This window comes from Wyeomyia smithii, chromosome 2, assembly GCF_029784165.1.
Source record: "Wyeomyia smithii strain HCP4-BCI-WySm-NY-G18 chromosome 2, ASM2978416v1, whole genome shotgun sequence".
Taxonomy (NCBI): Eukaryota; Metazoa; Arthropoda; class Insecta; order Diptera; family Culicidae; genus Wyeomyia; species Wyeomyia smithii.
In genome coordinates, this window is record NC_073695.1 from 220,507,081 (window position 1) to 220,519,799 (window position 12,719).

General features: G+C 36.3%; 2 protein-coding genes across 10 annotated transcripts in view; both read left to right on the top strand.

Moving 5' to 3' along the window:
• LOC129725124 (bcl-2-related ovarian killer protein-like) overlaps positions 1-12,719 on the top strand; it is a 94,504-nt gene that overhangs the window by 16,783 nt on the left and 65,002 nt on the right. The gene's annotated exons all lie outside the window — the stretch shown is intronic.
• The window catches only part of LOC129720424 (uncharacterized), a 55,061-nt gene continuing 53,084 nt past the window's right edge, over positions 10,743-12,719 (top strand). Inside the window, exon 1 of the mRNA XM_055671905.1 lies at positions 10,743-10,828. Within this exon, the coding sequence (XP_055527880.1) occupies positions 10,743-10,828 (86 nt within the window). The remainder of the gene's footprint in view (positions 10,829-12,719) is intronic.

Genomic DNA, 12,719 nt, shown 5'->3' on the forward strand with positions numbered 1-12,719 from the left:
GGGATATGGACATTGTAACTGTTCGGTCAGTCGAGATCTCGCACTGATTACTGACAGTTGAGGAATTATATTTAATGAATACATTTTTTTCATAATAATTTATTATAATTTAATAACATGCAAATATCTATAATTATGTATGCAAATCTTCTTTCATGGCAGGCCAAATAGCTCGCGGTTGCAAAATTCTGCTTGGACAGTACTTGCTGATCCGTTATATTATAGCCTGGCCGGAAGGGTACTCGCTGTGAAAAGTTTTATGCTAAATCAATACAAATAGCTGTAACAGTAGTCGATTTGCTATGATGCTCTGATCTGGTCATTGAAAATTATCGACATGTTTATGATTTGTACCTCGGTGCAGGAGGAGAAAAATACAAAACTGTTGACATTACCAATTATGTTCCCTACATTTTGTTTATTTCGTCACCGATGTTCATGTTTTGTTTTAAGTTCGAACATCAGTGCGGTCAAAATCAGTCAAAATGCACATAATTTGCCCAAAGTCATGGGTTGATCGCATCACATTTTAAGAAAACGTTAAATAAAGTGACAATGTTATCTTTTCCTCATCGGATGATTGTCGTACCATGAAAACTGCACGTACCTATTAAACTGACAACTTTCATGAAATAAATCTATATGGGCACTCCACACTGGCGTTGATCGTTCGTGCCTGGTGTTCCCCTGGGGGTAAAATCAATAAATTAAAGTGCATGTAAATACAGTGAAGACTGGAACAAAACGTAGCTGCATATTTTTTGCCGCACGCATACTCGACTGATCGCCGCACTTTTGCTTAAAAAGCCCATTTCGTTCGCTGCATATACCAGTCTGTGATGGCTGATAGCATCCTGTACATACATAGTTGATGATTGCTGTGACACTACTGGCGCTTTCATTGAGTGCTCGATTAATGTGCGAAACCGATCGCATGCATTACCATCCAATGTCAAGCGACGGAAAGTTATTGCCCAAAAAAACACGCTTTTTTCAAAAGCGACATTCGTTCTGTCATTCGATATTAGATTTTGTGAATTCAAATAACTAGTTGTAGGAGTTTTGGTAACAAAATTAATATATCAATCGAAAACTTCAATCTCCTTCTTCAATCATAAATTTTTATTCATCGAAGAAAAATCGCTGCAACAAAATCAGATCAGATAGGTAGTTAATAACCTTGAAGCATGCGTTCAATTTCCTATGCCGACCACATCTAATCAACCGATAAGCCCATGTAAAGTAAATTGTTAACACAATCTCTCGATCTGCCCCCGGTACGCATGTTGATCTCGGCTAAGCAGCAATTCATAAGTGTGAAAAAACATACCGTTAAAAACACTCGAACGCGATGCAGCATCATGCTCCCCTTTCCCCTTTTTCTCCGGGTACACAGCATAGCAATCAATATCACTCAGACTGGGTTTTCACTTCACGCTGATTGATAATAGCTTTCCGATGTAATCCATTGCTCGAGTGTTCGATATTGACACCTATTCGCGTGTGTGCGATGATTAGCGGTTATGGATAGGATTCAAATTGCTACTGTTGCAACCTTTTCTTTCCTGTGCGCGCCATCATCCCTATCGGTTGGCAAATCACATTACGCGAGAGAATAATCATGGTAAAAACAACTGACAGCACCGTTTAGGCTGTCCGCTGGTTGGCACATGAATCGGATTTGACGAATCACACTTTTGGAACGATCGTAATTATAAATAGTTAAACGAATGTGTATGTTACTTGTAAAAGCGAGATTCGATTAAAATGTGCGTTCTTCTACTGTTTATAGCCGCAAATACGACTTTTTATCATGTGAGTCTTGATTTCACAGGTTTATGCGGTTTTCTTTCTATGTACTCAATACTTTCCATAGACAACGATACAAAACGTCTCAGTTCTCAAGATACTTGATGATAAAATTAACCATCAGCCTTAACGTACCTAGCTTAAGCAAAATAATGACCATTTGGGATACTTAAAAAAGATTTGAAAAATACCAAAAAAACAAGCTCAAAATATACGGTCTCCAGGGATGCTCTCTCGCTGGAGCGACGATAATTTCTATTCATTTATTCAAATTAACTTCGACACACTGGAGAATCAAATAGGACGTGCGACTTACCAATCAATCGATAGATGCTAGTAGGTACGTGAGAAATGCACCAAGTCGAATCGCAATACGACTGCCATACGGCGATAACCAACCACAACGTCGGGTTGCATTTGTGGTAAATTCAAGCGCTTTGCGCTTAGGTAGGATATACATCGCCATCTACCTGCAAAGTTGATAGCCATTTTCTGGCAGAAACTATCGCCATCAATGGCGGCTAACTCGATTAAACGGGTTCCGATTGGCCGATAAGACAAAATATAACAAATGAAAAGCAAACAATTATACAACAATTGGAGCACTGCATAAATCAATAGCAAAGGCACTGCTAACTGTTATCTATTGAACGATTGTTATACAAAACCAATATATTTTTAAAAGAATTTTCGCATAGCAGTATAATATATCACATCAGCTGAAATTTAGTGAATTCGGTATAATATTTCTATCTCGGCAAACAGCAAAATAAACGAAACTTTTTATAATTGGAGACTAGAAAGATTCAAGCGAAAATTCTCAGATTGGAATTTTATTGACCAAAACCTAAATTAATCCACCTAGCGGTCAGACTCAGCCTTTCTCATTCAAACTTATTATTTTAAAAAATAGATTTACATGAATGCTTAAATCCAAAAAGGTATATTCACTCTTTGGGTTCTAAACATTGATGTTGTAATTAAACTATAAAATATGAAATTTGACGTAATGTTAGTGCTTCAGAAAAAGCGAAATATAAGAAATGACTCTTATTTTCGAACAATCTAATCACGAGCGATACCGGGAACGTTCAAATAGTACGATACCATATTTAAATCATGTTGAGGCCATATATATTGGTCAAAGCAGCTATAGTGTTGAAAAGTCTTTGAATTTCTTTTCTTTACAAAACTTTTGAACAGTATATCAAATTTTTATGAAATTTGTTATTTGTAAGTTTGAGATATGACTCGTTTGTATGACTCTAGTTATATTCAAATAAGTCGTGTAATACTTGAGATAATAGACTTTCGTTGTTTTACAAATTAAAACATAACGGTTGCTTAAGTTTGATTACAATCAAATGAAAAGGGAACGTATGGGGGAGCCAAACTTTGAAACCACGTGTTCAATCATAATTCATCAGTTAACCCTTAACAATCCCGTTCATTCGATATCAATATTGTTCAAATCTGTTGTGTAGTTTCTAAGATAATGAAGTTTAGTGATTTTCACATTTCGATACATTACAGACGAAGTTACATTCCGATTACAGCAAAATTCAATAGGGTGTTATGAGGCAGCTAGACCTTTCATTTGATAATAATTCTGTGGAAATCGGTTCAACCATCTCTGAGAAAAGTGAGTGAGCTCAAGTAGTCATCAGAATATGTTTCTTTTCATAGCTGGATTTCACATTTTCAAACATAACAGGAAAAGTAATAATCCGTTCGCAAAAAAAAAATCATTGGGGTCTTATGGGACAACAAGACTTTCCATATGACACTGATTTTATGAAAATCGGTCCAGCCATCTCTGAGAAACATGAGTGAGATTAAACAGTCTCCAGAACACGTTTCTTTCTGTAACTTCTGAACCATATGTCCAATCTTCATAAAATTCAAAAGTTGAGGGTTTTCAGGTAGCCCGTTCATTTGGAACCAATTTTGTTCAAATCGGTTGTGTAGTTTCTGGGATATTGATGTTTCATGATTTTTACATTTTGATACATAACCTCTAACGATAAACCACACGCTCTACCGTTTATAGAAGAATGCCATATTGCTAACACAGAAAAAAGTATCAACAAACGCACAGACACTGAGGGACTCAACACTGTATATGCTGGTATTATACACACAATAAGAAATATCAATCACAACAAAACCGATAAACACGACAACCAATATGCAACCACAACCTACAGTTTTAGCGTAGCTCTCCAACACACTCACAACAAACTGTCAAGAAATAGTAGACTACTGGAAAAGACACAAAACCTATTGCTCTGATTAATACCGCTCGAAATTACAAAGTGCTAGAAAATGCAGTGCTAGAAAAAAGTGATAACTGTTATACAGTATAGTGCACACAAAAATAGAGACATATGCAGTGAGTACAGTTTGTTAAAAAACAGTCGAATTTGAATTTAAGGAAATCTATTTTTACACATAGCCAAATTAAGACGCCATTTGCAATACACACCAGACAACCTATGTTGGACACCAACACACTCAACAATAAAACGATAATCTTTTCTGTAAGTACAAACACATACAAAAAAAAACTCAAAACAGTTACAGAAAAAGGAAAACTACACGTATTGTATATTTTTAGACTCCTTGAAAATGGTGAAATAAAGTCACCGAAACTGTCAGATTAAGAAACAAAAAATCGTTTTTGCTTCTATACACGGACTGATTAAGCCGATAAATCTACAAAATTAACCGATACAGTCGACAAACAAACAAGTTCATAACCTCTAAACTAGAAATGAGCAAAATCATTTCAAATCGCCTGGAAATACGCGAAAATTCAATCGACCATTTTTGATTTGAATGAAACTTTGCACACCTATTTGGCTTAGCAAACTGAGCATTTTTCACAGGTGGAGACATTCTAAAAGGGTGTATGCCTTTTGGCATAGGTTTTATTCGAAGCATTGTAGCCCAGAAACCGTTGGTTGTATAGAAAAACTGTCTGAGAATGAGTTGTAGGCAATTGAAAATGCACCATAAAAATAATAACACTGTACAAAAAAATTTTTTTTGACCAAAAAAAATTAAAAATAAACATTAAATTTCATGTAAAAAAAAAGAGTTGAATTTTTTTTTACTTTTTTTTTAAAGAAACTTGACGTTAATACGCAACTTTTAAAAAAAAGTCCAGGATGGAGAAATGAAAAGTACTTTTTTATGGTAGAATAATTTTTTTATAAAAATTCTAATTTAAGCATTTTTCAAAATATTTGTATTTTAATGATTTTAAAAGATGCAGAAAGTCATTTTGAATCAAAAAGCTCTTGGTAGTAAACATTCTAAAGGCATTGGTTTTCGAGTTATTTCTAATTTAAGCTCGAAAAATTATAATTATTTAGGAAAATACACGTTTTTCTTAATTTGTCCATGGTTCTCCAGCAAAAACCTTACGTTCATTGGAATGCTTGATCAAAAATATACAATTCATTCTTTGACAACAAAACGATTGGGCGAACGGTTCTCAAGAAAAAAATTAAATGTTCTAAGTGATATAAATATATATAAGAATCAAATATTTATTTTCGAGTTTTATTATCTTAGGAACATTTTTTATGACATAGATACTTTACAGAACTAGTTTCACCTTATATTTTATATACATCATAAGTAAATGATTCGTCATCTTTTGAAAACGGCTTCGTTTGTATCTTATTTTCTGAAATCGGAACAAAAGAGTAATACTTTTGTGTGGCAGCTATTAACATAGATTGTTTGGAAATATTGCTCCATTCTGTTACTCCTTGTTCATATTCTTCATATGATACCCAACTAAATGACATTTTTGATAATTTTTATTACTTTTCTGATTAGACCAATCATAGAACTCTTTTGCGCTTGTAATGGGATGTTCATGTTCTTTAGCTAAACTTGCATTTCCTGCCATTCGTTTTATTATGCCACCAATTGCATCGCATGGGCCTTTACCATGAGAAGTCGCAAAAAATGCCACTCTGCATCGACGTTATATTTTGTTCTGAACTTTCAAAGACTTGCAAAGTTTTTCCTATTTTTATATTGTGAGGCAGCTCGCTTTTTTCAACTCTATTGTTGTTTTAAAAAAACTTATTAATTTGGCAATGAACACCTGAACCGCAACAGTATCATGATGGAGTACTTCCGATATTATGATGAAGCTGATATTCTTAAGTGTTTCAGATTCTAAATAGAAAACAACGAAGGGATGAATGGTTGCTTGACTATCATTCTAATAGCTACACGAATCACAAATTGATAAAGACGTATTGAGATGAGCTTGACTGTTCAATATTTTTAATTTTGCAATAACGTTTTCGTTTAATTCGCGTAAGCTTGATAAGCACCGATGATCAGGAAAGGGTTTACAGCATTTGGGCTCGGTGTATTCCATTTTCACTTTATTCATCTTCACAAAATGCAAACTGTTACTAACACATCTGGAGTAGTGCAATCGTATTTATATACGAAAACAGATATTATAGGTAACCCAGTAGTTATTGGTTGCGTATTTTACAAACAGTTATTATTAGTAAACAAGTAGGTAGTGTTGCACGACAAACTTTTTTTTTTATAAAACATTCGGCAAGGGGGAACGTGTAGGTAGGCTAATGTTTAGCGCTTGAGTTATTTATCCAATCGTTTCGTTGTCAAAGAATGAATTGTATATTTTTGATCAAGCATTCCAATGAACGTATGGTTTTTGCTGGAGAACCATGGACAAATTAAGAAAAGCGTGTATTTTCCTAAATAATTATAATTTTTCGAGCTTAAATTAGAAATAACTCGAAAACCAATGCCTTTAGAATGTTTACTACCAAGAGCTTTTTGATTCAAAATGACTTTCTGCATCTTTTAAAATCATCAGAATACAAATATTTTGAAAAATGTTTAAATTAGAATTTTTATTAAAAAATTATTCTACCATAAAAAAACACTTTTCATCTCTCCAGGATGGAACTTTTTTTTTTTTAAAGTTGCGTATTAACGTCAAGTTTCTGTAAAAAAAAAAAAAATAAAAAAAAAATTCAACTCTTTTTTTTTTTAAATTGAAATTCAATGTTTATTTTTAATTTTTTTCTTTGTACATTGTATATTTTTTTATGGTGCATTTTTAATTCCCTACAACTCATTCTCAGACAGTTTTTCTATACAACCGACGGTTTCTGGGCTACAATGCTCCGAATAAAACCTATGCCAAAAAGCATACGCCCTTTTAGAATGTAACTCATGGGTGTAAAAAATCTCTCCATCTGTGAAAAATGCTCAGTTTGCTAAGCCAAATACGTGTGCAAAGTTTCATTCAAATCAAAAATGGTCGATATTCGACCATCGGTCATTTGGCGCGATTTATCTCAAATCAGATTACAATAAAATTCAATAGGGTCTTATAGGGCAACTAGACATCTCATTTGCAATTGATTTCATTGAAATCGATTCAGCCATCTCTGAGAAAATCGAGTGAGATTGGGAGAGCGTTACACACACATATGCAGAAAATGCTCAGCTCGTCGAACTGAGTCGAGTGGTTTACGAGATTCGGCCCTTCTGAGCACTTTTATACCTTTAGTTTTTGCAGTGATTGCTATACCTTTCTATGAGAAAGACAAAAAGGCGTCGTACATAAATTACGTAACGCATGAAGAGGGGGGGGGGGTTGAGTCAGCGTTACTTATTGTTACGTAGGGGGAGGGGGGTAGTAGAGACAGTTACGTAACTGTGATGTTTTCTCAAAATTGAAAATTCTGGAGGGGGGTCAGGCTGATCAGCGTTACATAATTTTAGGGGAGGGAGTCATGTCAAACGTTACCTATCGTTACATAGGGGGGGGGGGGGAGAGGGTGTCTGAAATCTAAATTTTTAGCGTTACGTAATTTGTGTACGACGCCAAAGTGAAATGATAGAAATGACTTTTAATTTTAACTTCAATCCCGAGCAAGGCCGCAAACATTGAAATAGTACAATATTCAATTCAAATGATGTTGAGGCCACATACCCAAGCAACAATTGAAGCATAACAAAATAATAAATTGTGATCATTTGTTGCCCTAATGAAATTCCGAGGTTTTAAGAAACATTTTTTGTTGCTACGATGAAATTGTGAAGAAACAAGCAACAACTAAAGTTGCATCGCTGCTTCAAAAATCTTCACACCAACAACGTAATTCGCGAGGTTGGATTTGTTGTTGAAACGTGTAAACGGCATTTGAAAACCTAACCTTTACTGAATAGATCTAGTGGGTGGAGCATATAGGTTACCAACGTGATGCTTGCGAGATACAAAAAACAAACACACAAAAATACTTCTAAAAGTTGCTGTCATGTTCTGAAGCCATGTAACAGAAACTTTTGCTCGATCGTTTGCCTTATATTTGTTTTTGAGATGAGGTTATTTACTACGTTACTTTTGGGTACTTGGACTAGAAGTCGTCCAAAAAGGGTGGGTCTCTAAAACGAAATGTGATAAATCGCTTTGAATTTTATTATCACGCTGAGGTACTGATGAATTGAAGAAGCAAAATTAAAACTGGTAATACCCATTAGTATGATAAGGGAAGCAATATTTAAAACTGAGCCATGAACTTGCAAGTGTTCTACAGCAAATGACGTAAATAGTACAAACGAGAAAAGTGAAAAGAAATTGATAACTGGAGTTGAATCCTCAAATTTCCAGAAATAATCAAAGATAAATCGCTATACAGACAATCTCTTTCCATTTTGACCATTTTCCATTTTACAATCTTACCACAACACCATGAAGTTTCTATTGCGCCCTAGTTGCTGCTACGATGCATCTTCGTAGCTGAAATTTTACCATGCAGCATTTACCATGTTGTTATCAAATTCCATGCATTAATTCATACACATTGCGGTTTCATTCTTGAAACTTGTGTTGAAACAACGAAAATGTTGCAATTGGCTCCACCTCCTGCGCTTTTTTGTCATTGTATAAGAAACTGAAATGTAACTGCAACTTAATTTCGCATAAGAATTTGTTGCTGTGATGCACAGAGTTCATAATCGAAACAAATTTTGCTGCTTGGGTATTTTGATCGTAGCTATAGTTTTAAACAGTCTGCGGGTTTCGTTTCTCTCTATAACTTTCAAACCACATGTTTAAACATTATGAAATTCATTGTTTAAGGGTTTGAAAGCCCATTTATTTGAATTCAACTATGTTCATAGTTTCTGAGATATAAGAGCGTTTTTCACATTCTGACGCGGCGCCAAAACTAAAAGTTTGATTACAATGAAATTCAATAGCAACCTAAGCGGCAAATAGACCCTTCATTTGACACCAAGATAGAAAGAATCGGTCAGACCATCTCTGAGAAAAGTGAGTGCGAAAGAAAGGTGCACATACACACGTACACACCCACACACACCCACACACAAACATATACACCTATACATGCACATATACAGAAAATGCTCGATTCGTAGAACTGAGTTGAGTAGTATATGACATTCGGCCATTTCAATCATTTTACTACCTTTTAATTAGCCAGTGATCGTTAAGAGAAAGTCAATATGTTTACTTTCATTATGTGATTTCAAATTTTTATGAACAACGGATACAGTAACAATCCGATTGCAATGAAATTCAATAGCAACCTATGGGGCAACTAGACCTTTCATTTGACACTAATTTTATGAAAATCGGTTCAGCCATCACTGAGAAAAATGAGTGAGTTTAAACAACCTCAGGATAACTTTTCTTTACATAACTTTTGAACCATATGTTCAATCATAACGAAATTCAAAAGTCAAGAGTTCTGGGGACAGCCCGATCATTTGAAACCAGTTTCATTGAAGTCGTTTGTGCGGTTTCTGATATATTGATGTTTCGTGATTTTTACATTTTGATACATAACCTCTAAACTAAAAATCCGATTACAATGAAATTCAATAGCAACCTATGGCGCAACTAGACCCTTCATTTGCAATTAACTTTATGAAAATCGGTCCAGCCATCTCTGAGAAAAGTGAGTGAGAAAAAAAAGTTGCACATACACACACACACACACATACACACATACACACATACATACATACATACAGAAAATGCTCAGTTCGTCGAAAGAAGTCGAGTGGTACATGACATTCGGCCATTGGGACCACTTTTATACCTTCGGTTTTTCCAGTGATTGCTATACCTTTCTAGGAGAAAGGCAAAAAGATAAAACTCATGCTAGTTTATCTCTAGCCCAGTGTACAACATCATTTATTTTGAAAAATTATAATAATTTCAATAACTTAAAAAAGAAAAGCAAGAACTCAATTATACGCTTTTTGCGTAGTTGTTATCACTGTCATGGTTTTGACAGAAAAATATAACTTCTTTAATCATGATTTAGAGCATTTTAAAATGCGTTGGTATTTCTTTCAATAGTGACAAGTTTGTTTGGTTAAATAACATCTTTGATTGCCATTCACCATTGAAACAAGATGATTCTAGTTCGCTTGTTGCTCTCCGCACACCCTACACATGCAAGCAAACAAGACTAGTGATGGGAAAGTTATCGTTATTTATCGTTAATATCTTCTTCACGTCGATAATATCGCTAAATTTTAGCGCTAACGATAATTATCGATAAGTCGAAGGCGGCAGTTCAGGTGGCACAACATATGCGAATTATTTCTTGCACTTGCTAAATATCATATAGCAGTTACCCAAAACAGCCAATTATTGTTCCCAATTATCTACTGGCTGAATAGACTTCGGTAAAATTCACAAGTGAACAAACATTATCCTTCTTTTTGCAACCTCGCACCACCAAATTATCGATAATTTATCGATAAAAGCCTCGAAACTATCGATGTTATCGCTAACGATTTTGCTCGATATTTCCCATCACTAAACAAGACATAATGGTCATCAACACACGCTACCGGCATACTCACAGGCAAAGCTATTAGCAATGGCAGAATTCAAACGCATCGGAATAGATCCGGACAAAATAACTAACATGTCCGGATATGTTCAGCAATTCCGTGCAGTCCACTGGTTGGTCCATCTGCGACCATGTGAAAATCAGCTGTTTCTCCGCCGGCTGAGGGTCAAGCTAGTTTCCAGGAAGAGTCAGCCGTCCTTTCGGTGCAGTAATGGGTCATACAATGTAAACTAAATTTCTGCAAACTTGAGCATTTATACGTGACTACTGAGAGTTAAATTTCCGGTAGGCGTGGTGTACTAGTGCAAGTAAAACAAACACAACAACAGCAAATCGTTTACAAAGTCAGATCGGTTATATACTTTAGTCGGCTGTGCTGGGGAAGATTGGTTGCTTGTTGAGATTTAAGGCCCGCATACACACACGGCGTAATGACGCCTTCTCCATTCAAATAAGAAGGCGTTATCGCGCCTTTCATTGGGACGCCTTCTGAGCAGACTTGACTTGACTGCCTTCCGTGTAGACGCACGTGCCTTCTGCGCGACGCATTTTTTTTCCTTGTGTCGCTTTCTATTGGCAAAGGCGTTGGCAACGCCGTGTTTTCATTTTCCGTCTACCGATGACTCAAGTTTTGACCAAGAACTATGTTGTTTTATTTTTTCCACCAATAAACATAAATAAACATAAATTTGAAGTCATGACGACAAAAAAGGTGTGCACATGGCGGAGCTTAAGCCAGCGCGATTGCGCCTTTCGTGTAAACGAGTGGAAGGTGATAGATGCTAAAGGCACATTGGAAGGTTTCAAGAAAGTACTGATAATTTTTGTAAGGAAGGCGTTGTCGCGTCGTGTGTATATTCGGGCCTTTAGACAATCCATGTTATTTAAGTAGTACTTGCTGAGTATGAGATGCAGAAGCGGATGATTGGTGTACCAATCACTTCTCAGATATACAGTTGAGGTTTAAAAACCGGTTCCTTAATGTCAACAACATTAATGTGCACAGCCCTCACCTCGTAAGTACTGATGATTATAAAGATTCATTCACTGTCACTACCAAGGAAACGCTGGAGATTCTTATGAACACCCACTTTCCTGGATCGACAGAGACCGAAGAACTGAATAGTGATGGGTCGCGGCAGGACAATTCGAGACATATGGCGTCTCGGGAGTCCATTCTGCTGGCCCGTCGACTGTTCGCGGAAGCTTCAATAGGTTGGGCTCTAAGCTCATTCGACCCTATGAAGTCTCCAGGTCCAGACGGCATACTACCCATCGTTCAACAAAAATCGGCCGCAGTTATCATGTCCGAACTCATCAACCTCTTCAGAGCCAGCTTTATCCTGGGCCATATTCCGGATAACTGACTGAAGGTGAAGGTAGTGTTAATCCCCAAAGTTGGAAGAAAAGACAAAACCCTGCCTAAAACTTTCAGACCCATAAGTCTGACTTCATCACTTCTCAAGTTGATGGAGAAAATAATGGATAAATATATCCGTGATGAGTTTCTTAAAGACTCCCCGCTGGATAGGAATCAACATGCCTATCAAAGCGGCAAGTCAACAGAAACTGCTCTTCACAGCTTAGTGACGTTGATTGAAACGTCCCTGAGTTATCAGGAGACGGCGCTTTGTGCCTTTCTTGATATTGAAGGGGCCTTCGATAACACGTCCTTTGCATCAATTAATACGGCTCTCTCCAATAAGGGAATCGACCACACTTCAAGGAGTTGGATACACGCAATGCTCTCTAGCAGAGTGATCACAGCATCCTTGGGAGATTCGTCTGTAACAATGTCAATGATCAAGGGATGCCCGCAAGGAGGAGTTCTCTCGCCCTTGTTAGGGACCATACTTAAATGACGTAGCATTTATGGGGGGAGGGGGGATATCGTCATTTTGTGACAAGCTGTGACAAGGGGGGAGGGGGGTTGTAGTAAAATCGACGTAGCATCTTTTTTAAAGACTGATTTTTTTGCAGGAAAAATGTATTCTAAAAATACAT